Raw genomic sequence first — 27,816 nt, 5'->3', positions numbered from 1 at the left:
TGTTCATTCAATTGAAATGGTGACAGGTGGACTTCCATCAAGTTGATGAGACATCTCAAGAATGATCAAACGAAATTGGATGCACCTGAGCTCAATTTGGAGTGTCGTAGCAACGGAGTTGAATACATTTTGATGCAAGATATTTCAGCTTTTCATTTTTAATGAATTTGTACAAATTTCTTAAAACATGTTTTGACTTTGTCATTATGGGGTATTTTGTGTAAATCGGTGACAAAAAATTTAAATTCAATCCATTTTAAATTTAGGCTGCAACACAACAAAATGTGAAAAAAGTCGAGGGGAGTGAATACTTTCTGAAGGCACTGTATTTATACATACGAGCCACACAAATCCTGAGTTTACATTGAAGAAGAACAAGTTACTGAGAAGGAATGGAAGAGCAGACAAGTCCAATGGTGATTCTTTTGGTTCCCTGGCAAGGCTCTTGCCGGCGGAATTCCACCTCGCGGTTTATTATAGGCACGCCCATTAAGCTCCCTTAATTGTAAGTTTATCTCGTCCCGATATGTGTACTCTGCAGGTTATATACTTTAATGCCGAGAAAATCCATGAACAAACCGACGTGACGATTCGAAAGGTGCTTTTCGTGCACACAGACTTACATTCCACTGTTGCACGGCCGTTTCCTCGCAGATGTAGCGTGAAAAGGTAAACGCTTTCATTTGTTATTGCAAATGATTGAGAAGCGCTAATTCTGCATTTCCCTCGTGGGTTATCAATCAGCTTGGTTTGAGAACGCGCAGGGTGGTGGGTGGGTCTGGAAAAGGGGGAGAGGGGGAGAGGTTGGGTGTGATTGTCGATGAAGCCAAAAAACACGAACAATGGAGGAAATGCAGTTTTTCGTTCAAACTCCGGGTCCAGTGTTAAATGACAACTTTGTGATGCGTAAGACCACATCTTACGCATATGTAATTAAAGGGCGTTATTGAGTTCTTATACACACTATCTGTGCCGTGTCTGTTCCGAGGTGTATCCAGATAGTTGTGTCGTGAATGAAGTGCGTGTTTACATCAGATGCTTTTACAGTGCATCAAACACCCGTTATCGCACACCAGGGCCGAGCAGTCATATGAGTCAATAATAATGTCGAATCGCCTTTTCTAACTTCTTTGCGGCAGTTTTAAGTCAAAGGTTTCTCCACATTTCGATAACAATTCTCACCTTCAAATGGAACAATCATCGTTATGCAACAATCGCATGAACAGCACATTCATCGCATGCAATTCTCTTCTGTCTTATCAGGAATAATATGATGTACATCCTGATTCTGATAATAGGATTGTATTAAACTGACTTGTCAGTCGGTTTGTGCATTTGCGGAACGGGACGTGGATTAAATGGTAAATGAATTAATCGATGCTTAAGCGAATCGGACGAACTTTGATCGCGGACGCATTCGCGTCGCCGTGCGCGGGGTCGTGGTGACGCTCCACGCAAAACCATTTTTCGTCGCATGTTATGAAACCGTCGGCAGAAAGAATTAACGTCACAGACGGTTCGTAGCCAAAGCCTCGGAAACGAGTGCATTCGACTCACGAACACTTCGGGAACGTTCGTAGCTCTGTTTGGCAGCGACACGTTCCGTCAAGTGCGTTAACTCACACTCACGCCAACCACATCGGGCTGCGTCTCCTTAAGCGCTCCCTTCGGAAAACTCGACGTCCCCAAACGCGCAGCGACGAGGTTGCGGCACGCGCAGCGAATGCGCGGGAACTTACCCGCGAGCAGGGACGTGCGCTTCCACTCGCGTTTTGACCTGTGCTGGGGTTATGGCCGTGATCCGGGCCTTGCAAGCTGTTCGAAGTCTCTCACATTTTGGTCGTGGGGGTGAACCAACTGTGACCTCCCTCCCTCCCTCCCGTCCTTCGTCCCACGCACGTAAAAGATTATTTATGGCCTCTATTGTTTGTGTTTGCCCGCCATAAATAGTGCGACAAATAAGCAAAGGACCCCAAACTATATTTTGCTGCAGCACAACTTAGCAATGCGAGTTTTATTGGAATGTTACCCAAACACGCTCCTTTACATTTACAAGAGGTCCAAGAGTGCATGAACCTGAATTTCTATCACACCCAGGAGCATTCATTTTGATTTTTCCAAAGCATCCAATGAACAAAAACAAAATTAAAAAATAAAACATTTACATGTATGTGTGTGTGTGTTTAACAATTGTTCATTTTTATATTGGTCTGAATCATACACCTGCCCAAGCATGTCCTGGACTACAACCACTACTATATATATATATATATATATATATATATATATATATATATATATATATATATATATATATATATATATATATATATATATATATATATATATATATATATATATATATATATATATATATATATATATAAAATATATATATATATATATATATATATATATATATATATATATATATATATATATATATATATATATATATATATATATATATATATATATATATATATATATATATATATATATATATATATATATATATATATATATATATATATATATATATATATATATATATATATATATATATATATATGTTACACACACCCTTTGATATGAATTAAGGATGTGTTTACAACATTGTTCACTGCAGTGATTGTTGTGATGACATTTGACGTCATGTCATCGCGAGATGATGCACACGACATCCACAGAGCACGTATACCACACGACATAAGTAAAAGAGGAAATATGCGCATTGTATCCAGATAACCAACTTTATTACATAATTCTGACATGTAGATTTGAAGCCATCAACCTTGTAACCCTAACGCTCAAAGCTCTAACGCAATTTACAAGCTCAGTTTAGAAAGCAAAGCCTTTTATAGTCCCAGCCTCAAAACGTCTGCATATTTTTAACTTTCAAAGAAAGAAACACTTTGATCCACGTGTTTTCCTTTATAAGGATATACATTTTCCAATCGATAGGCATAAAAGACAACAAATACAGTTTTACAAACTTAAGGACAGCAGCGAGCAGATTTTTTTTTTTCAAATAAAAAAATTGTTACGTACTTGTTATTTTTTTATTATTAATATCATCATTATTATTATACACACCTGTACATATGACTCAATCATGGGACTCTGAGTAACCCTCGTTAACCTCCAAAAGGGTTTCTGGTGTAAGTAACAAATAAAAGTTTACATTTGAATGCGGAAAGTGATGAATCCACGATAGGAACATTTGTGATCTTAAAACTTGATGATTGGTTCTACCATGCTTTCCACCCGTGTCTACAACATATATATAGTGCTATTGCAAATCAAACAAAACGAAGAAACAAACAAAACAAAATGAAAAATATAAACAAGTTTGAAAGCAACGTACCTCATTTGGGACCTGAAGATAAACGTACCATCTTCGGACCCAATTATATACTGTATGTTACAAAGGATGTGATTCGACTTGCAATGAAAACGTCAAGATATCAATGTACGATTGTGCATCGGGGTATTTTATACCACAAAATAAATCCATTTACATCCCCCAAGTTTACCGAGAGCATTATCAAAGGGAGCTAAACAGGTATACAACTAAATTTCCGTTTCCACGTCACTATTTAAAGGGGATCCATATATGCATGCGCACGAGGTTCGCTACACCGATGTTCTTATATTACAATGAAAAAGTCTACACAAGGTTACAATTTATCCGGACTTGAACACGGATGGCGCTTACTTCACAGTCCTATACATATGTCAGAATATGCATCTGTATGAACAAAAACAAACAGAGAAAAAAATTGTACAATAACTCTTAAGGGTGCATGGGAGGAGTGTGTGTGTGTGTGTGTGTGTGTGTGTGTGTGTGTGTGTGTGTGTGTGTGTGTGTGTGTGTGTGTGTGTGTGTGTGTGTGTGTGTGTGTGTGTGTGTGTGTGTTCCAATAGAAAAAGGATTATCTGGAGTTACGAAACAGGAAAGCATTCAAATTTATATTGTACAATCATGGTTAAAGCAATGCATTTTGTCTCCGAAAATTATAGAGTCCCTTTCTCATTGAGAAAGAAACCTGTGAGATGAGAGGGAGGGAGTCTGGGAGGTTGGGGTGGAGAGTCTATATGATTGGGTTTTCCTTTTCAAGTACTTTCCGTTTTGACTGGGACAGCCCACGTCCTGAGTCATATTGAGAGGTCCCTCAACCAGATGGACATGATGGACCAAGGGTCAGACATTTCAAGAACATCCCTCATGGCATCTTATGTATCTTACTTGGTGCTTGTTGGACGCAACCTTCGACAAATTGCAGCATTGCCTGCCATGCCTTTTGAATATATATATATATATATATATATATATATATATATATATATATATATATATATATATATATATATATATATATATGTATGTGCATATATATGTATGTGCATATATATGTGTATATATATATATATATATATTTTAGTATATATATATATATATATATATATATATATATATATATGTATATATATATATATATATATATGTATGTGCATATATATGTGTATATATATATATATATATATTTTAGTATATATATATATATATATATATATATATATATATATATGTATATATGTATGTGGAGATACACACACACACACACACACACACACACACACATACACACACCACACCCTCCACTGAATTCAAAACCATTCAATACATGTCTGCTCCTTGTACATCAACTGCATTTGCTTTCTGGGGAAACAAAAATACCACGCCAGAGAAAGAATTGGGAGCGAGTAATTCTTTTTGCTGATAATTTACCTTGTTCTGAAAGATCGATTATATATGAAAGGCAGAGGCTTTTAACAAAATTACCCAATGCACAGGTTACACCGTACGACCTTATGATCTGAAATGCACGGAAAGTCCTGAGCCTGCGTTTCCGTTTTGGGGATATGGAATTTCATTTCTCTCCGTTATCCCTCCCTTTTCTCTGCACGCTGTCGTCACGCATGAATGACGGACAGTTTGATGCTGAACCGGCCCCACTGCTGGGAAATTTTACATACCGGACTAAAGCAAAGGTTGCACAATAACCACGGGCCTGAAAATTGCTACAACATCGATTTGCAAGCAAACGGCAGCACAAAAACAGATCGCGGTCCTCGGAATTTTTGTTGATACAGTTTTGTCGAGATATTGTTGTTGTCATCGTCGTCTTTGGAGTTTTGAGCAGTTCGTAATTTGAAGCTGCCTTCTTGCCTGCAATTTGTCTGAAAATGGCTGCAAGGAGTTTGTGAAGTCCTCAGAATTCAGGGAGTGTGATCCAGCTTTATAACACTTTGTGAAACGGCGATGAAATATAACAAAAATGAAGAAAAATCCAAATGGATCTAGGTGGTAGCTGAAGTTATGTGGAGGAAGGAGAAAGAGAGAAAGAGAGAAAGAGAGAAAGAGAGAAAGAGAGAAAGAGAGAAAGAGAGAAAGAGAGAAAGAGAGAAAGAGAGAAAGAGAGAAAGAGAGAAAGAGAGAAAGAGAGAAAGAGAGAAAGAGAGAAAGAGAGAAAGAGAGAAAGAGAGAAAGAGAGAAAGAGAGAAAGAGAGAAAGAGAGAAAGAGAGAAAGAGAGAAGAGAGAAAGAGAGAAAGAGAGAAAGAGAGAGAAAGAGAGAGAGAGAGAGAGAGAGAGAGAGAGAGAGAGAGAGAGAGAGAGAGAGAGAGAGAGAGAGAGAGAGAGAGAGAGAGACTCTTGCTTAAGCTTGTCACAAAGGATGTGAGAACAAAGACAAAAAAATAAAAAGGAATTCCAAGAAAGATTGTTCATGGATAGGAAATTAGATATAAAATCCTGGGAAGGCATCACTCAAATAAAGATTTTTTTTTGCTAAAAACAAGGGCAAACCGACACAAATGTAGTCTTTGCACACGCTTTTTGGACTTCGGAAGCGAAGGTAGGAAGTCCTTTGAGCGAAGACGAACAAAGCGAAGACGACGCAGTCTTGGGGTAATGGAGTCTTATTGAGCGTGAATGTCCATGACTTGTCCGCCCAGACTCGGATCTCCAGGAGTTAGCATCGCTGAAGGACTGGCTGCTGCGGTTGCCATGCCCATTCCCGCACCTCCATGCATCATCATGGCGTGATGGTGCGGTGCATGGTGCGGGTGGTGGCTGGGAATGTAAGAGGGATGCATCGGTGGACCGTGGCGGAGTTGTGAAGGGTGTGGGGGCATCTGGGGAGGTGTGTAGCTGCCCGGTGCCATGCTGAGACCCAGGGCTCCTCCCTGCGTGATGTAATCTCCCGGCATTCCGTGCAGGCCTGTATACAGGAAGCAGACATGCAGACAAGCGGAGGAAAACAATGCAATCAGTTCAATGTTTGTGAAAGATGGCTGCACAGAGTGTATCAACAATGACTCTACATAGACTCACTGGGTGGACCTTTGCATTTACAGATTTGAATTTACACTGAGTTAGTTAAACATATCTTTTCGTACACCTGTGTTATTTATATGCTTTGAGATCCTTGCTTGTTAATTTTATGAAACATATATATCTATCTATCTATCTATCTATCTATCTATCTATCTATCTATCTATCTATCTATCTATCTCTCTCTCTCTCTCTCTCTCTCTCTCTCTCTCTCTCTCTCTCTCTCTCTCTCTCTCTCTCTCTCTCTCTCTCTCTCTCTCTCTCTCTCTCTCTCTCTCTCTCTCTCTCTCTCTCTCTCTCTCTCTCTCTCTCTCTCTCTCTCTCTCTCTCTCTCTCTCTCTCTCTCTCTCTCTCTCTCTCTCTCTCTCAGCAAAATTCTCAAGAGTATGAAAGGGTAGCAACTGAAGCACCTGTTGCAGGTATAGAACAAAAATTACAACACAACACAAGCTAGCAAGACAGCTACGATATCACAATTACAATGCTAGCAGGACAGTTATTACATCACAAGGATTTGCCAACAGACTCGAGAGTCGGTGTGAATTTGCTAGAGGAAGTGAAGATCTTTACGAAGATGCCGTGAGGATGTCTGACGAGTACTACCATCCCTTCTCACAAATACAACGCAGGTTTGGTGGTTTCCTCATGTATTTTATCCTCCCCTTTCCTTCCTGCATGCTTGGAGATTAAGCCAACAGATGCTTTTTGTCTCACAACAATAACAGCACGAAACTAATACGTCTTAAATAAATCCCATGTTGTTTGCATTTTGATCGAACCAGGACTAAGCCACTCCATTTCCCTAATAACAGCAAAGCGGTTCAAAACCCCGTCTTGATCTATGTGATCCACCACCCCCAAGTCACCTCGAGATGGGACCACTCGGTGGACGTGCACCATATTGTGAGGCTCCTAATTAAATAAACTTCGTTTTTTTTTGGCTCTGGACCACTAATTTAATTGATCACGAAGCATGTAATATTACGGTAATTTCGAGGGAGAACATTAGAAGGCACCCAAGCTGAAAAGTGATTTATTTTTAATTACAAAGTTAACCGCACTGGCAAGTCAAGTGATTTAGCGACCTCAGCCTTCTCATTTTCCAATTCAAATAGCACTGTTTGATCACCGACCGATGTGTTCGTTTTCATTTTGCCGACTTCTTATTGATTTGAAGCATCTCCATTTGGAGGAGGCGCCTCTTGGTCCAAAACATTAAAAAACCGCAGTGCCGCCGCAACTTAGATGGAAAAGACGTGCTTGTTTCGGAATAAAGACCCGACTAAAATGAACTAAACCTAGGTCTGAACTATATTTCCAAGGGATGCATGTCCATGTGACGTGTGATTATCCAAATGTCCAAGTGACGTAGACACATTAAAACGTCATACTTCAATATCTACAGAAGAAAACAGTGAGACATGTTTTAAAAAGATGTGTGCTTGCATGGATGGAGCAAAAGAAAACGAGGTATGCACCTGCCAAAACACACACACACACACACACACACACACACACACACACACACACACACACACACACACACACACACACACACACACACACACACACACACACACACACACACACACACACGCCATTTGCCCTAGAGAACTGAAGACTACACTGTACTGTGCAATAAGCAGTTCCATCCTGCACCTGCACCATACTGTACTATGTATCGCTTGCACTGCAACTCTACAGAAAGAGATGTTTCTCTTTGTTACATGATTTCTCAAGGTAACAGTTAATTGTTAAAAATGCAATGGCTGAATTCCTTCAAATACCTTTCACGAGATCTTGAAAACATTTGTCCAAATCTAATCTTATTATAATAAAATTAATTATTATTTACAAACAGTGGCCTCGAGTTCTCCAGTGCAGGGTTGGCTGACACACTGGTTAGAAATGGGCGTGGCAATGGGGGTGTGGAAGGGGCATGGCGCAGGGATGAGAGAGGAAGGTTATAAGTAATGGACTTTTGAAAAGAAATGCATTTGGGCTTTGCAAGCATTTCATTAAAAGCCCACGATAAGAAACAAACCGTAATTTACTTACTTCCCCCTCCCCGCCTTGAGATATGTTAACTAGATGAAGGTTACATGTAGTGCCATTGCCCCTCCATGCCCATATTCATGCCCATTCCACCCATTGGCCCTAGAAGGAAGATACAACAAAAAAGAAGGCGAAGAGAAGGGCAAGATGTCAGCAAAGGGCTGAAGGAGAGGAAAGTCACGTGAACGCACCGGACACACACGCTTGCGCGCCACACGGATTCGTGAAAAGCATCATGGGAAAAAAGCAGCACTTATACAAGGCTGTTAATTTGCTTGTTGTGAAATCAAGGGATGAAATGTGAAGGCAGAGGTGCAACTGAGAATGTAAATGATATCCTAATGGCTGTTCATGTAGTTTAGAAGTAAAATAGATAAATAAAAACAAAGTCCATGTTAGCTGCTGTGCAGTCTTTTTTTGCCCATAGCATGTGGCAAGCAATGCCAAAAATAAATAAAATAAAATAAATATATAAGTACACAAACGACATTTTAATGAGATGCCCTGTACCCGGCCGTAGACACCGAGAGCACACTGGAGAAGAGGAGATCTCAGTTCGAAGATAGGTGATAATTTGTCTGGTAATAGGTGTAAATGTGGCTTTGTATCCCACTGTACTCGAACGACGTCATTTGTTTCTAGAGAATACTTTTTTTTTTTGCCCAGAGCGATTCGCTTTGCTTTGTGCTACCTTTCGAGGAATAAAGCAGGTTAACGGAAAACAAATTGGATCTGTCACAATGACAGGCTTAAACACACGGACAAATTTACAGGTTTTAGTCCCAGTCTGGTGATGCAAAACAGCTCGGGCAAAAGTGCAAATGTAATGCAGCAAAACGACTGTTTTGGTAATAGACAAAGTAAAAAAAATATATATATATATATATATATATATATATATATATATATATATATATATATATATATATATATATTCCAGAGAACCAAGATGACACACTCCTGCACATCACAAGAATTATGATGTGTGCATATTAAATTTGCCACAACCAAAAACCAAACTTGTGTGCGTTGTAATTCAGTTGAAAACTGACATAAACGACTTGATTGCACCTGAAGAACGTGTCTGTTATAGCTCAATGGCAACTGAAGAAGATAGAGGGCATTAGAAGAAGAAGACTAGGTGAACTTAATTGTGATGGAAGAAGCAGAGGAAGAAGAATGTACACCTTTAGACATTTGCAAATCCATACACCGAACTAAGCACCTTCACCAAAGGGGTCGGGGGTACATTCAAACTGCTGAAGGTGGGGACTCCAAGGGGAGGAATGAGGGAGGAGATATGAGAGATGGGCCATCAGTCTTTGGGGAACGCATTGAGAGAACACAGAAAAAACTGGGAGCACAAAATGTGGACTGTGGTGGTTAAAGAAAATCTATGGGGGTGGGAAGCAGCAGAGCAAGGGAGAGTGGAGGAGGGGGGAAGGGTGGTGGTAGGTTTGGGATGAGGGAAAGGATGGCAGGAAGCTATGGCTGGTTTCCTTACCAGGACCCCGTAGTCCCATATGTTGCTGACCGTCCATCATGAAGCCAGCCATGGGCTGTCCGTCTGGACTATACCCCGCGCTCTGGCTCACTGCAGAGATGGGAAGAGGGAAAAGGCCTGGTTCGTGTAAGAATGCTATGGCTCCGTCAATCTGTCTGGCCTGCTTTGGGGGTTAGTAGAAGCTTCTTCACAGGCAGAGGCAGCTAGGCCTTGTCTGCTTGGCTAAATAGCAGTGCCATAAATTCACTATGCCCTCTGTTCCATAGTCTCTGTAACCCAAAAACTGATCTCTCTTTCTATCTTTTTCCTTCAACCTTTCACTACCCCCATCCAGAACTCTGCACGTAAGCAGCATCCTCTGCCGGTATCGATTTTAGCAAAAACAATGATGTGATGTGCAGCACCCAGATCCAGGGCCACAGCAACGAGCATGTCCCACACGGTCTTTGCCAATGGCTCACACCTTTCTGCAAAGATGTTGCAGAATCTATTTTAATTTTGTCTTATAAATACGGATGGGAATAAATCCTAGATTTTACTGCATCTTGTTTGACAGTGTCATTGGAGTATGTGACCCGAGATCCTCCATTTTCAGTGACCCCTCCAGCCATTAATCACACCTCCGCCATGCGCCTGACATTGCCATGACGACGGCGCAGGGCATTGTGGGAACAACAACAAACGCAGACAGCCTTTTCTGGTGCCAGAAACGCGAGGGCAGGCACTGAAAGGTTTGCCTTAAAATTACTACACAAATGGCTCTCGTAAAGCAAAAGCAATGTTCAGGGTATCATGCGATTGTGAGGATTGACAGAGGTTAAAATATACATACCATAACCTCGATACCTACAATCTTATAAAATTGTTCAAAAACATTACAAAGAAAACTAATTGTTAGTCCATCACAAATACTGTTATCCATCACCAACTAAAACTATGAGAAAAGGAGGTGGGGGACTTATACTTGTGATACCATTATATTAAAATCAGATGGCTTTGGTGGGAAATGCTAACCCATGTAATTCTGGCTCACTTTCAACAATCATTTGCAGTGGAGAAGAATGTAAGAATGACAGACAAATTAAAGTTCAAGAGCAACAAATTACTTTTTCAGTCATTTGACTCGACCAAAAGGGGGACAAAAATTTAATAAATGAAGACAGTCGGGATTGGACTTGAAAGCAAGTGTTAGATTAGCAAAAAAAAACCAGCAACCCGAAAGCCATTACATTCCCGTCACTTTTGGAGAGAATATATAATCGGAATATTACCTCTTGCCTTATACAAATTCAAGATGACCGGAGATAAGGGTGTGATCATATGGTGTTGGCAAAGCGAGAGCAAAGAAATTATTTACTTGCCTGCCCGATTGGATTGATCTATCATGGGCTGGACTATCCGCCGTCGAGCATTGATGAACCTTAGGGTGGTGGGTGGTAAGTAGGAGGGTGGGGTGGGTGGAGGGGGTGGAGATGGGGGGGGTAATGGGGGCAATGGGTAAAAGGCAGAAAAGAGAACAAAGCGGATTTTCAAGATGGCAGCAATATCAACAAAGTCAAATACTTTTAGCAAGCATCAAATGTATTATTGCACATATATTAAAACCAGAGAATCAAATATTATACTGCTCAACTTTGTTTGAATTGGAAACTTTGTGCTTTGTTACACTGTGTAGCTCATGTTACAAGTATAAGGGCTTATTGAAGCAGAATAATAATGTGTGATTGCTTGGTGAAAGTTGTAAACAAGGCATGTACAAAATTTAAATTGTTATTGTTGTGAAAGAAATAGAATAATTAAAAATAATTTGCACACAAAGTCAAGGTTCAATTAAGACCGAGAACAGAGAACAGATCAGGACGCAATAGTACAAAATGAACAGCAGAAAGAGAAGAGGGGAACACCAACAGCAGAGATGGACAAAGAAGGGATGCGGGTTTTGTATCGTTTTGGTCACCACATCTGAGGAAGGACAGAGCTGCCTGCCATAGATAGGTTTCAGTGTAGGGTGACTAGATCAATTCTGGGCCATGCTAGACGAAGCTATGAGGAGAGGCTGTGGGAGACAGAACTTAAAAAAATTTATTCCAGAGGTTATGGAATGGAAAGAAAGTATATTACATAATCACTGGTATATTTCTATACAAATGAGATAAGCAGAACACTACTACTACGACGACTACTACCGAGAGGTATGCACACTCGCTTCTGAGCTGTCTTGCTTGGGTTTGAATCCCGACCCAGCTATAAACTGTCCTCCCGGGGTTTCACGGGCAGGGTGATTCATCAATGTGGGTGCTGTCCCTCAGATGGACGTTAAACAGGGGCCCCATCTGCCAGCATTCGTCGGCGGTTGTTAAAGATCCAAAGGTGTCCTTTGTGAAGAGTACGTGAGCTATCACCGGCACCATGAACAGATTCCGAATTCCTGCCCGAACCAGCAGAGGGCATTGTATCAGAGGCACAGCCATGCCCTTGGCCAATGATGCTACCCCACAGCCTTGTGTTACATACAATCGAAGAAGAACTACGACTAATACTACTACTACAATGGCACTAATTATTCCCACGTACTTGTAAGGTCGGCCAGATGATGTTCTTTGTCCAAGTCTTTCAAGAAGACCTGATCAGACCTGACACTCGACTGAAGGTGATTTGTGCTGGAATTTGTAATTCGTTCAAAGTACCGGTGATAACTCACCTCGTCTTCCTGAAAGACCCCGTGGAATCTTTAACAACTACCAACTAATGCTAGCAGGTGTATCGCCTGGCTTAACATCCATCCGATGGATGGCACACAAATTGATGTCTCACCCTGTATATGAAGCACAAGGTTGAGAGTTTACACCTGGGTCAGGCTTTAAACCCAGGCAAAACAGCTCAAAGGGCAAGTGTGCATACCTTTAAGGTATCCTGCCACCACCCAAATAAGATAACCAGATCGGTGAATATTTTGCACTACTGCAAAAAATGAACATCCAAGGCAAACATTAGGATAACACTGCTTCCATATTTTTGAAACCAGGCCAGAAATATAAGGTAACGCAGTTATGTTGTATGTATTATATAAATGGTGAATGGCTCATGACTGAATCAAGAGTGTAAATGGCAAAGTGATGGAAATTTGTGCAGATAAGATTCTATCAAAAATAATGTTTAACCAATCTATTATTCTTGGAAAGCACAATGGGACAGGTGCAAGTCATGCAGACAGTCAAGCCGACAATTTTCAGTCCATGGTTGCACCTCAGACCTTGAATGTGTCATGTGACTGTTTTTTTTTTTTTTAGAATGCACGAATAATTGTGAGATGAGGCATGGAGATGAACGCATGGGGAGGGGAGGTCGTCGGGGGTGGGAGAAATAATTTTGATATTTTGAGATGTTCACTTTGATTTGATTACAAGTCCAATGGAAAGAAAGACACGAGTTGAATGTACGCTCCCGCAGAATGTGGTACAATTTATTTATATTACAATACACAGGTAAATATATGAGTAGGTAAAGATAGAAGATGTGGATTTATCTGTGGGAAAGGAAAGTAGAATGCCGAAGTCACTGCAAATTTAAACTTGACAGAATTACTACGTTATTCGAGCTCACTCTTGGTAGAAATGTCTTATTCAATCTCTCTCTCTTCCTCACTCCCTCTATATTTTTCTCACACACACTCTCTCTCCATCTCTCTTTTTTTTCTCCATCTCTCTCTTACTCTGTCCTCTCTGATTCCCTCTGTCTCTGAGAAATTCCCTTTACAGAAAAGCATAAGCAATCGTCCGGCTGTTTGTAGGGCCAGCTAAGCTACGTGGCATTGAAAACAAGGCAGGCGAAACTAAAAAGCCGATTAATATTGCACGCAACGGAGCAAGGCTGTATTTTGAGGGTGAACTTGCTGTGACCTCAGTAATCGCTAGGGTAAAATAGCATGCCTAATTTCCACTGCAATGTGGATCATTCATTAAAGGATTTGAAAGTATTTCCAGTCATGACGTACTATACAAACACATTAATCTGTGACAGAGGCTCTAAAGAAGGGATATTATCCTGGAATATACATATGTATATGTATATGTATGTATATATATATATATATATATATATATATATATATATATATATATATATATATATAAATATGTATATATATAAATATGTATATGTATGTTTATATGTATATATATATATATATATATATATATATATATATATATATATTTTTTACATATATATATATTTACATATATATATATATATATATATATATATATATATATATATATATATATATATATTTTTTTTACATATATATATATATATATTTATTTTTTTTTGTATATATATATATACATATATATATATATATATATACATATATATATATATATATATATATATATATATATATATATATATATATATATATATATATATATATATATATATATGTATGATGTGCCGGAGTGGTGACCCATCCAATACTGTATTCCTTAGCCAAATTAAATTGCCTTGGCAGCCCCATACGCCTCGTGGTGTGAAAGGAATTATCATTATGTATATTACTCGTATAAAAGCCTGTCAGAAATGATGGGTTGAAATTATTTTCTTTGAAAGATGCAAGGAGATGAGAAGATATGATATTACGCAACAATAAGCATTATTTTAAAATGCTGCACATACAAATGTGACCCTATTTTCTTAATGTTCTGGGGCGTTTTGTTTCTACAGTACAGTTTCATGAGCATGATAAAGTCTGAAGCCTCGGCTGAGTGTTTGGTGTGAATATATCTTCCTTATATTTTGGACATCCTATGGATGTAAATGAACACTTGTTTTATTCTGTGCATGTTACACATCACGTGCAGCAAATTTCACCTCCACGCGTCTTGTATTTATTGTTATTTTTAATTTTTAAAAAATGCTTCTGTACATCGCCCTTGAGGCCCGGTTGCAAGTCACCATCTACAATTCCAATGGAAGAGACATAATTACTCTTCTAAGAAAAATGTTTTTCGAGTTTTTTTTTTAATCCTGAAAAATAGATTGTGGTGAACACACAGTGGTGTTAAAAAAATTGGCCTTTCAAACCCTTCTTAAATCACTCATGAAGGGGGACAGACAAATACACAAATACACTGTTTTATATAAGGATTTATTATATTAATATATATTTGGACTAATGGTACAACATGTTGTTAGAATGAGTAGGCAACTCACGTAGATATTCCCAGCCTTGTTTTGTCCTGATATAACGAGCAGTCAGTCAAAATAAAATGGACACAATGTGCTTATAATTGCATGTTTTGCTGAAACAATAGCACGTGTTTACTACAGAGGTTTATTGAAAACTTTTTCGTTTTACTAAAGCATTTGATGATGTGGAAAATGATCTTAGCCTTTAAATTTATCCTGTCCTTGTCAAAGCATTTCGACTTTATTCCTGCAACTTCATGGAGAGGTTAAAGTAGGATTCGATGAATAAGAGAAGTAATCTTATGAATACTTAACATTTGAGGACTTTTTGAAGGAAAAATTAATCATCATCATTGTCAATGTACCATACTTTTGAAATAACTGTCAGTGCTTTCAAAACAATCACTTGCCTATGGGTTAAGCGAAGTTGGTTTGGTTATTCCTGGGTGATTTAGTTATATGCTGGGTGCAGGGGCGTCGAGATGGGTTGGGGGGAGGTCGCTGCCTCAGGGCCCGGGGTCCGTTGAGGGGCCCGAGCTTCTCCTGTAACTGTAATTTTTTATACAAATGTAAGAGAGAAAGGGTGGGGGTGGAGGCCCTGAGGTTGTTTTCCTCAGGGCCTGTGCTGGCTCTCAATGCCCCTGGCTGGGTGGCTTGGTGAAGTTAGGGAGTTTGTCGTTGCTTTTAAACCAGTCAGTCATGGCAGGAATTATTAATTTGTTCAAGGTGCCGGCAATAACTCGCCAACTCTTCACAAAGGACATTTTGGGATCTTTAACATCCACCAACTAATGCTAGCAGATGTGATTAACAGTTTAATGTCCAGCTGAGGAACAGCACACCCATTGATGAATCACCCTGCCTGTGAAACACGAGGATGACCATTTATAGTTGGGTCCGGATTTGAAACCAGGTTAGACAGCTCAGAGTCAAGTATGTATACCTCTAGGCTATCCCATAAGCCCAAAGGAACAATATCAACGCATCAAAATATTCAATTAAATGGACAAAATCAGTGTTTGCATATTTTTCTTTCCAAATAACATTTTCCAATGTTCATTTTCTTTGCCTGTGTTTAGCACCAGCCATAAGTCATAACAACAAAGAGCTTATTCCTAAAAAAAAAAAACACTCGACATTCTTCCTTTTCCCTCTGCAAATTGAATTCTACACCTATGGACTGTCAAACGTGGTTGCCACTGAAATGGGACCCCCGAAGCCAATTGCTTTTCTGCAAACTCATTTAAAAGGAAGTTTATCCAGAACTCTTCCCTCCGCCCACTCTAAAGGTATGTGAGAAAAGCTGAAAGGCAGGTCAGGTATGTCAACCAAGGAACAAGTACCGGTTCATTCTGAATGTAAGCTGATTGAAAAAAGTTATGCAAAGTGTAATCCTTTGTTCTAACGCAAAGAAGAGAGTAAAACAATCACAACACAAGGGATAATTGTGGAAAACAGAACAGGGCCCGTTCGAAAGAACTTTCGTTTGTTCTCTGACCTCTGTGTGTGCCCTTGTTTATGAGATTCTTGAAATGGATAGCTCTGACCCCCATAAAGAGGCAATGGCCTGGATTCGTCAGAGCAGCTATACAATGGATACTCAGCAGAGTGGGATTGAAAGGAGAGTCTAAGAGCAGACTGAGGCTTCCTGCAGAGCTGCTTTTATTCACACAATTCTAGAAAGAGAAACTTGTCTTTTATTTTACAATGTCCATAACAGTATCTAATATGTGCAATGACCTGGTCTTTAATTCACATTCTCTTCCATATTTGAATACAATGGAAATCATTATCTTCTACAAAACTTCAGGGTGAGAAAAACAGCTGCAGTTGAAAAAGGATCTCTCCAAAAATAAAATAAAAAATGATTGATATTATGTTAAAGCAAAGGGAGATACATTTTCAGATTGTTAAAGAGACAGATGTATGATGTCAGGCAGTTGAATCTCACAAAAGGTATCACGGTTAACCCATCAATCAAGTCGGAATAGGACAGCCGAGTATAAAATGTGACAATGAAGGTGAAACCCAATTGAGTAGATTTTGGTATTCACTTTATTATGACTTCCTTGCAGCATCAGAGGTTGAAACCAAATCGCCGACATACTCTCCAATATGTAAAGAAATCAGGCTTTTGAAGGAGGATGAAGATACAAAGAAAGGATGTGAACTAGGAAAGGAGAAAGAAGGAAGGAGTTAAAATAAATTTGAGAATACTCAAATGTCTGGCCTAATAGAGTAGTAGAGGCCTTTGAGAATATTTCCATCTGTGCATTGTTTGCCTTACAGGCCAGCATCTCAAACTAAAGATCTTCCCCTCTGCATAAATAATGGGCCAAAGAGATTAATCCATAAGAAGCCATTCTTCAGAACCCGACGGGCACGAGGCACTTACATTAACAACTGTTAAGGAAAGGCACGTGATATAGTCACAAAGGAGCGTGTCACAGAAACGAAGATGCAATATGTGAGAGGAGGAAACATGGTTTCACTACGCATGATGCCACGGCAATCCAATACATTTATATCAAGGATGTCAGTGCTTATGCATCGTTCCATAAACCAAGCACACCAAAGCAGTTATTTCTGCCACAAGCCAAATGGACACAAGCAAATCGTTTTTGTTTTTTTCATAAAACTGTTCCTCACAACAATTACGTTCATTTATTGAACAGTAACGGCTAAAATAGATGCGTGTTGAAAGTAAGAAATTCAGTAACTTGCAAGTGGGTGGCAGATTTTCACACTGCCTGGATCGTTGGCTGGGCTCTGTTTTTCATGGAGGTTTTGACCCTTTCAGCCCATAACCTCTCCAAACAGTGAGTCCACAATCATGGCAATAGGTCCAAATCAGTCAATTGATTTCAGGTGTGTCCAGATAGCCAATTAATCTGGCAATGGAATCTCATCACACCTCAGCATGTAGCTTTACCTGTAGATATTTACCTTCCTTGATGTGTGGGTTGTAAGATATCTCAGTTAAAGCATTTATGTTGAGGTTGGCATTTCTTCACCTGGTAATGAACTGCTGTCTAATGGTGAGGATGAGATAGGGCATACATCATGGAGCATGGCCACACATGGAGAAGACATGAAGCCAGCTGTCTTACTTGCATTTAGTTGTAACCATAAAGTAATGCCTCCAGCCTTTGGTTGCGGAGGCATAAAAGAATCTATTTTCTTCATTAAAAAAACAACAAAAACTCGGCCTTTGGCCAATGTACAATGATAAAGGAGTAGCAGATTAAGTTTGTATAGATTCTAGTAGATCTGTGACCTACAGGTAAATCTTACAAACAACCCCACATTAAACGTCATGTTCAATGGCAACATGTCCATTATTGAGTTGACACTCGACAAACATCATTATCTTTTCCACCAAAGGTGGACACAAGTTTTCACCCTGTTTGTCTGTTTGTTTGTCTGTGAGCAAGATATCTCAAAATATTATGAACAGATTCAGACGAAACTTGGTGGACAAGTTGGGCGTGTGACAAGAATGAATTGATTTGATTTTGGTTAAGATCCGAATCTGGATCCCGGTATGATAATTTTTTAAAAGTGATTATTTACCGTTGAGAGATGGGGCCAAAAAACAATATAGAGATGGTATTTCAAAACGTTGTGGACAGATTCGAACAAAATTTGGTGGACAGGTTGGGTGTGTGACAAGGATTAATTTATTAGTTTATGGTGAAGATTCGGATCCAGATCGGGATACTCAAATTTTCAAAGTGATTCTTCACCATTGATAGATATGGCCAAAAACGATATATAACATATCTCATGAAGTTGTGGATGGATTATGACAAAACTCGGTGAATGAGTTGGTTCGGTGACAAGACCAAGCGGATTTGATTTTGGTCTCGGTACGGATGCAGATCCAGCCTATCAGTGGGATACAACACGTAAACTGAACATCCTGGCAGAGGTTTTCGCTCCACCGAATGCCGTTCTCGTTGATACCGTCAACATGTAAAAATATTGGTGCTTCTTCGACTATTATGAGTATGTATCTCATTCTGAGAAAATTCTGAATACCCTTCTTACACCTTGGTGATATTTTCTAAAGCATCTTCTTTATAAGATTTTTTTAACGAAACTATTGAATATATTTAAGATACGGTGAACAGGTTCAAATGCAAAATGTTACAACAAGTTAGTGTCCATTACTTCAATTAATGAATGTTGACAGCTATACTACACAGAGATGTAAAATAATCTCAAGTGGAAGAAAAAGCATTGGAGGATGCAAAATAATAAATTCCCTCGAACAATAAAGTTACAGCTGTGAATGTTATCAGAAGTGTAGAAATTACGAGTCGTGAAAATTTTGCTGGCCTTTTGTTCAAGAGGCTGATTATTTTGAGTGGTCTCCCATCACGACAAATAAGAATGAATCATTAGTTAACTCACAACACATTCTTCCGGCATTCAACACTCCAACCAGCTCTTCACACTACTGTTACCAAGCTTCTGCAAGATGATTGGTTTATGTAACACTCTCTTGTCGTGGTGATTCATTCCTTGGTTGGTTGTTGAAATAGAAGGGCTGAGGTGGGTGCCCTCTGGCCAGACAATGAACCTTTTGGTCATTTCATCAAAAGTTCAAACACGAGTCTCATTTTGACAAGCTTCTGTAACCTTCTGTCTGTTAATTACTTCGAGCTGTGTCTCTCAACTCCATGTTTGATATCTTGGGAAGGTTAACCACATGACCGTGGCTCAACAACAACCTGTTATGCGTTTCTTTCAAATGCTGTTTGGTCTCTGTCTTTAACCACTTTCTGAACATCAAAGCACAATTTGTAGATGGAAGGATCCATAATCATAATTGAGAGAACCACTCAAAAAAAAACCACAAAAGCACAAACAACTCGAGATTTGTTTTTCCTTTTCCAAAAAAGGACAATCACTTTTGTTTTTCTTTTGCCTTTTGCCAAGGGACAATGGCTCAGAAAGCCATTGCCCCTTGACAAAGGACTTCTGTGACTCCATGGGACGGACACAATCTGTGGACTTTCCAACCCAGATTTCTCCCAATGGCAAATCCTTCCTTCTGCACTTGGTGTTGACTAACTTTCCTAACACTAACTTGGTGATGACTAACAAATATCCTGCAAATCTCTGCACCATTTAGTTCATCTGATCATATGCTTGTGAAAGTCAACATCTCTCTGGCTATTCGCAAAGAGCTGCTTCAACACAAGAAAGTCTGGCATTTCAATCAAGTAGATTGGCAGGGACTGCAAGCAGCCATCTCTCTTTAGGACTGGTCTCCCATATCTACTGCTCCTAATGTTAACTCAGCCTGGGAATTCTTCCACAGACAATTGCTCTTTCCCATGCACATATTAATCCCATCTGGTCTTTAATTATCCTACCCTTCTTCCCACCCATGTCACACTGAATCATGTGGTGAGGTGGCAGTTGCTCTGAAATAGCTTGCCCTCTCTTCCTGGAAGGTAAATCCAACCAAAGGCAATCTCAGGGCATTCCAAAAAGTCTGCTACAAGTGTGTGTCCATTCTTAGGAGATCCAGAAAATAACATCTGTTCAACCTCAAAAATGAGCTTTCACACTTGCCTCCCTTCTCTCAAACCTGGTGGTGCCTTATTAAATGTGTTTCTGGAGTATGCTCCCCTTCCATCCCCTCAACTGATTCTGCAACTGGACCAGACAGCATCAGCTCACGTGTCCTAAAAACCTTCTCTGCTGCTCTTGCATTTATCTCTCCACTCTTTTCACCTTGTCATTTACCCAAGGTTATCTTCCATCTGCTTGGAAATCTGCCAACAACACTGCACTACAGAAAAAAAGTGCAAAAACTGATCCCCTTAGCTGGAGACCTATCAGCTTACTTCCAATCATCAGTAAGGTCATGGAATTCATCATCGCAGTTGATATGAAATCCTTTCTTTTCCCCAACAACCTCATCTCAGATCACCAAATTGGTTTCAGACCAGGTCACTCCACCTTGGACATGCAGCTTCTACTCACCTAACAATGGATGGAGGCCCGCAATGTCAGACATAAGATCAGGGTCATCTCTTTGGTCATATCTTGTGCTTTTGATACAGTCTGGCATCCTGCCTTACTCTCCAAACTGTCTGCCTATGGCATCCAAGGCCAACTCCACACGTGGCTTACTGACTTCCTCGACTCCAGTAGCTAAGATATGGCACTCAAAAGCCAGGTGTTCTGGGCCCAGTCCTATTCCTGATCTTCATCAATGATCTTTCTGACTCTCTAGAAAATCCTCTTTATCTATTTGGTTATGACTTCACTCTCTGCCATGACATCCCTCATCCTTCAGACAGGCAGGCTGCAGTCTCTTCCTTCTCTTCAGACCTTGAAAAAAAAATCAGAAGCTGGTCAAACCCTTAGAATATGTCTTTCATTCTTGACAGAGCTCCCACTCTCACTATCTCTATCCAAAAGGACAGTCTGGCAAACCCTCCTTTCTACTTTCGCAACAATCCTCCTGAGGAGCGTCAGTCATTCAAACTATTGGGTCTCATTATCAACCATGATCTTTCTTGGGCAAACCACATTTCAAAGTTGGCCTCCAAAGCCAGCCTCCGAATGGGCATCCTCCATCGTACAAAGTCCTTCCTTTACACATCTGGATTCCAATCCACCTACAAGGCCTTCATCCGTAGCTTGATGTCAGAGTGCTTCCCCCTTTGGGCTGGCTCCCCGGCCTCACATCTTGTTGTTCTGCCACTCCATAAGGGCATTTAAAAGGAGCATACATTGTCTGCATAAGTCTGTCATGAAGGCCCCTCTGTGGTTGAAATGTCGAACTGAGCTTCCCTCCCAAATTTGTTGGAAGGAAACCTCAAATTGGTCATGCTTTTGCATTTTCTTGAGCTATGAATCTCAATTTTGCCAATTATTGTTTGTACTTTCACTTTTTGTAGAAATGGTTTTAATTTTGTTTCTCTCACAACTATAAAATTCCACACGGATCACACAATCAAACCGATTGAAATTTTGACATCAGGTTGATGAAAAATCTAATTAGCCACCACGTGATATTAAAGTCATTGTCCACGAAGTACAACTGTTTTAGAATATTAAAATCAATGTGCACAAAATATAACTAACTAAACTATATTAGCAATTAAACTCAATGTGCATGAAATTTTTAAAGCTAAACTACATTGGAATGTTAAAGTCAATATGCATGAAATATAAATAACTAAACGATATTAGAATAATAAAATAAATGTGCATGAAATATAAATAACTAAACTATCTTAGCATATTAAAATCAATGTGCATGAATTTTTTTAAACTAAACTACATTGGAATGTTAAATTCAATATGCATGAAATATAAATAACTAAACTATATTAGAATAATAAAATAAATGTGCATGAAATATAAATAACTAAACTATCTTAGCATATTAAAATCAATATGCATGAAATATAAATAACTAAACTATATTAGCATATTAAACTCAATGTGCATGAAATATAAATAACTAAACTATCTTAGCATATTAAAATCAATATGCATGAAAAATAAATAACTAAACTATCTTAGCATATTAAAATCAATGTGCATGAAATTTTTTAAACTAAACTACATTGGAATGTTAAAGTCAATATGCATGAAATATAAATAACTAAACTATATTAGAATAATAAAATCGATGTGCATGAAATATAAATAACTCAACTATCTTAGGATATTAAAATCAATGTGCATGAAGGTCATGTGAGGCCAGATTTGATCTGTGACTTGCTACAGATCTGTGTCTTCTACCAGACGGCGGTCTCCTTGGGTTAACCTGAGGTGGTTCCTTCGGGTGGGTGCCTGGAATGTCCTTTCCCGAAGAGAGGATTATCACCTGTCTTTGTTATCATCTGAGCTCCAGCGTTTGAACATCAGTATTGCAACACTCTCTGAGGTTCAGAGACCGGATAGTGGCGAGATCATGGTGGGTGTGTGTATTATGCAAATTTGACCGTTTTTGCATGAATTCTTTTTCTTGTGTGAAATATTTTGTTTTACTTAAAACAAACTAAAATACACACTATTTGATGAAAAACACATGCTTCTACACTGCAATCGTGATTTGGAACAAAAAATGGGGTCAGAACAAGCAAATGTGTTGTTTAAAATGCTTGTATTATGCAAATATGCCTGGTGTTGGCTTAATGGTTTATGTGGTGTACTTGGAATCCTGGGGTCCTGAGTTCAAATCCTGCTTGGCCATTGGATTAATACCAGGTGGGGTTGACTCAGCCTGGGTAGGCAAAATGAGTACCAGCTTGCTGGGATGATTGAGCCATTTTAGTATCTTGCATTGGAATGGTGACCCCGTCCAGGATTGTGCCCAACAGCCCAGAAGACCGCTTTGGCAGCGCTCTGTACAGAGTACAGAATGCTGAGTACAGAGTATGGTCCCAACGGATGGATGGATAATGACACCTACTATTGGTCTGGTCGCTCTGATGGTTACCATGCCCAAGGAGATGCTGTAGCTGTCTCCAACAAGCTGACTCCAATGATAATTGAGGTAACACCCATCAATGAGCGTATTATGAGACGAAGGATTCGTCACTCCTTGGGTGTCATTTCCCTGGTCTCTGTATATGCTCTAACTGAGGCTAGTAACCTCACCGTGAAGGACACATTCTATGCCGAGATTGAGTCTGTGGTTGATCAGTGCCCGAGGTGAGACATTCTTCTCGTCTTGGGGGATTTTAATGCATTGACTGGCACTGATGGGGATGGTTCTGAGACATGTGATGGTCTCCATGGGTCTGGAACTGTGAGAAGTCATGGACTTAGGGCGGCTGGTTCATGGTTTCATCTCCCACAGGCTCATCGCTGGACTTGGTATTCCAACGTTGGAGATGTGGCAAAGGAGATTGACCACATGCTCGTTGATGGTCGCATGAGGATGATCCATAACTGCAGTGTCTACCAGAGTGCTAAGTTCCTCAATACCGACCACAGGCTTGTTGTAGCAACTCTGAAGTTGTAGCTTAAATAGATAAATAATATAATATTTATCTAATAAATAGCTAAAGTTGTAGCTTAAAGAATGGTACCATCCCAGCCGAGGCTGGATGTTGGCAAGCTCAAGGATGAGAGGGTAGCTGAGGAGTTTGCGAACAGGTCGAGTAGGGATTTGTGGTGTCTGGGTGCTTTGGGAAATCCTGAAGAATTGTTTAGTGCCTCAAGACTCCCATCCTGGATGTTGCCAGTGGATGGCTTGGAACTCACCATAAGGCGAAGAAAAATTTTGTCTCACAAGGGACAATGGATACCATTGACTAGAGTCACAGGGCCAGGCTTAATGGCAGAGCTGAGCTGTTCAGGGACAACAGGTACAAAACTATACATGCGCTATGGGTAGACAAGGAGGCCTATGTGCAAGGAATCTGTGAGGGGGTGAAGCATCACCTGTGGTCAAGTGAATATCGTTCTGCTTAAAGCGGAATTCATGCATTACGTTCCTCCAAGTCCATCCGTCGGTGTATTGCAGTTAGAGCGGAGGGTGGTGGGCTCTTGACAGAGGAGTCTGAAGTGAAGGCCCGCTGGGCTGGTTACTTTGAGCGTCTGTACCAGGCTGACCCACCAGCTGTTGAGATGGACATCAGGGGTGTCACTATTCCTCTTGCTGACTCGCCAATCAACTGTGATTTACCTTAATTTGTGGAAACACAGGCTGCAGTGAACCAGTTGAAATGGGTTAAAGCTCCTGGGATCTGTGGCATCCATGCCGAACTTCTCGTGGCTGGTGGAAATGCTGTACTCATGTTGTTGCATGCAGTTCTGTGCTGTTCAGAACGCAGGCATCATCCCAACTGATTGGATGAGGGGCCTTGTTGTTACTCTCTGGAAAGGGAAGGGTGATCACCAGGACTGCAACAACTACCGAGAGATGACGCTGCTCTCAGTGCTGGGAAGGTCTTCACTCAGATAATTCTTGAGAGGGTTCGCCACCAGCGCCCAGAGCAGTCAGGCTTTCCACCAAAGAGGTCAACGATTGACCTTATGCTTGCTCTTTGGGGCCTCACTAAACGCAGATGACATTTCCGGCAGGGGCTGCTTTCAGACTATGTTGATCTCTGCAAAGTATTTGATTCAGTGAATCAGGATTCCCTCTGCAAGATTCTTGGCCTTCATGGGGTGTCACCAAATCTTATCAATCTGATATCTGAACTATACTTACTCTGGAACTGAGAGTGCTGTAAGATGTGGTGATACCATCTCCGACTTATTTCCAGTTGTTAGTGGAGTTCGTCAGGGGTGTGTACTGGCCCCCACACCTTTTGGCACTTGTATGGACTGGATTCTGGGGTAGATATCAGAGAGATCAAGCTGCAGTGCATCATTAGGGAGTGTCAAGATCTCTAACCTTGATTTCACAGATGATGCAGTCATCTTTGTGGAGACTCTAGATATTCTTTTGAGAGACTTCGAGGTGCTGAATGCGGAGTCGGAGGTGCTGGGATTACGGGTTTCCGAGGTCAAAACTAAGATTTAGGCTTTCAATGACATAATAGAGGCTGCTATCATGCCTGTACCAGTTTGAGGTGAGGATGTTGAGGTCACGGAAAGATTTACTTACCTTGACAGTGATATTCATGTCTCCGCTGGCTGTGAGCCAGAGGTCAATAGATGTCTGGGTCAGGCCTGGGGAGTGAAGGATTCACTGGATCATGGGGTGTGGCACTATCAGTACCTGTGCAGGAGAATGAAAGTCCAACTCTTCAGGTCCTTGCTGCGTCTTGCTCTACGGATGTGAGACTTGGACTCTGACCAGGGATCTGAGATAGAGACTTAACTCCTTTGGTACCAGTTGGATTTGGAGAATTATTGGCGATCGTTGGTCGGACTTTGTGTCCAACCAGCAGTTGCTGAGAGAGACTCAAATGAGATTTGTTGCCTGCATCGTCCATGAGCGTCAGCTAAGGATGTATGGACATGTGACTCCTTTTCCTGATGCTTATCCTATTAACCAGATTATCTCAGCAAGGGAGCTTCGTGAGTGGAGGGAGCCAACGGGTCGACCACGTGCCTTGTGGTTGCAGCAGGTTGATCGGCATCTCAAGGAAATGGGGATGGGCCAGACATCTGCCTTGGGGATGGCCAAATGAAGACCCCTGGAGAACCGGCAGAAAGTGGACACATTGACGCGCTGCTCTGGCGCATGCTTTCATACCCGACCTGACCTGATCTGTGCATGATATAAAAATAACTAAACTATATTGGAATACTAAAATCAATGCATGAAATACAAATAACTAAACATCATTTGAATATTAAAATCAATGTGCATGAAATATAAATGACTAAACGATATTCAAATATTAAAATCAATGTCCATGAAATATAAATAACTAAACTATATTAGAATATTATAATCAATGTACATGAAATATAAATAACTAAACTATATTAGAATAGATTAAAATCAATATGCATGAAATATAAATAAACTATATTCGAATATTAAAACCAATGTACATGAAATATAAATAACGAAACTATATTAGAATATTAAAATCAATGTACATGAAATATAAATAACTAAACTAGATTAGGATCGATTAAAATCATTGTGCATGAAATATAAATAACTAAACTAGATTAGGATATTAAGATCAATGTGCATGAAATATAAATAACTAAACTATATTAGCATATGAAAATCAATGTGCATGAAATATAAATAAATAAACTATATTACAATATTAAAATCAATGTCTTCTCTATCCTCCATGGACCAAACAAGACCTCTTTTTCATCTCACAATTGATATTTCTTAAATTCAAACTCATTTGAATATATCATTATGCTGAATCTAGATCAACAAGCTTCTCTATAAAATCGTAAATCTTTATTAATCCCACATCTTCATGAAATTGTAATGATATCTCTCTAGCTCTATATTAAGCCCACATCTTATAAAATTGCAAATCTATATTAGGCCCATATCTACATGAAATATAAATGACTAAACTATATTAGAATCGATTAAAATCAATATGCATGAAATATAAATAAACTATATTGGTTCATGAAAAAATATTTTCACGAAAAAAATAAGTGACCACTATATTTCATTATTGTTGTCTGTCTGTCTGTATGTCTGTCTGTCTGTCTGCCTGTCCCGAGCATAGCTCCGTGGGTTTTGATCCGATCCTGACAAAATTTTGGGGAGAGGTTTATATCATGATCTACTTGTGTTTTCCTGAAAATGGGCGTGGTGCGCCAGTAGGGTGAGTATACTGATTCTGGCTCACTTTTCCCCATGTAAGTGAATGGGGGATTTCAGCAATTCATATTTTTTTCCCTAAAAAATAAACCCCCTTTTTAGCCCAAGGTATATTTATTTGTCTCCCCTTTTAACCTTGGGGCACTCTTTTCAAATAACCAATGCAACAAGATAAAGATTTGTTCAAGTAGCAAAGTAGTAATGTGATTTGTTAAAGGTGATTCTGAAGAAATATCTGAAACATGTAAGCCTAGGGGCACTCTTTTTCAAATAACCAATGCATATTGTTTAGCTCACTCATTGAACCTATAAAGATTTGTTCATTCTCAAATTCCTTCAATAGTTAAATTTTCTTTTCACAATAATCCCCATCTAAAATATTTAAAAATAAAACATTTGAATCTTTATATTTTTCAAGATA

At 39.6% G+C, this 27,816-nt stretch overlaps 1 protein-coding gene and 1 long non-coding RNA gene across 7 annotated transcripts in view; both read right to left on the bottom strand.

The window, feature by feature from the left end:
• Positions 1-1,841, bottom strand: part of LOC147014709 (uncharacterized) — a 64,665-nt gene extending 62,824 nt beyond the window's left edge. For all 3 annotated transcript variants that reach the window (XR_015050870.1, XR_015050871.1, XR_015050872.1), the window contains exon 1: positions 1,740-1,841. This is a non-coding gene — a long non-coding RNA (uncharacterized LOC147014709). The remainder of the gene's footprint in view (positions 1-1,739) is intronic.
• Positions 1,842-4,771: 2,930 nt separating this feature from the next.
• LOC147014707 (homeobox protein Meis2-like) overlaps positions 4,772-27,816 on the bottom strand; it is a 268,684-nt gene continuing 245,639 nt past the window's right edge. For 2 of the 4 annotated variants that reach the window (XM_085852855.1, XM_085852854.1), the window contains exons 10-11: positions 11,320-11,378; positions 4,772-6,285 (exon numbers count right to left, since the gene is read on the bottom strand). In XM_085852855.1, the coding sequence (XP_085708981.1) occupies positions 5,984-6,285; positions 11,320-11,378 (361 nt within the window). In that variant the 3' untranslated portion in view covers positions 4,772-5,983. Of the gene's footprint in view, positions 6,286-9,958; positions 10,094-11,319; positions 11,379-27,816 lie in introns of all 4 variants that reach the window. The other 2 variants (XM_085852856.1, XM_085852857.1) reach the window with 2 other exon arrangements.

Source organism: Eptatretus burgeri, chromosome 13, assembly GCF_056783735.1.
Source record: "Eptatretus burgeri isolate ZD-2024b chromosome 13, Ebu_testis_v1, whole genome shotgun sequence".
Taxonomy (NCBI): domain Eukaryota; kingdom Metazoa; phylum Chordata; class Myxini; order Myxiniformes; family Myxinidae; genus Eptatretus; species Eptatretus burgeri.
Note: the sequence above shows the minus strand (reverse complement) of the source record. Positions and strands in the feature narration are given on the sequence as shown.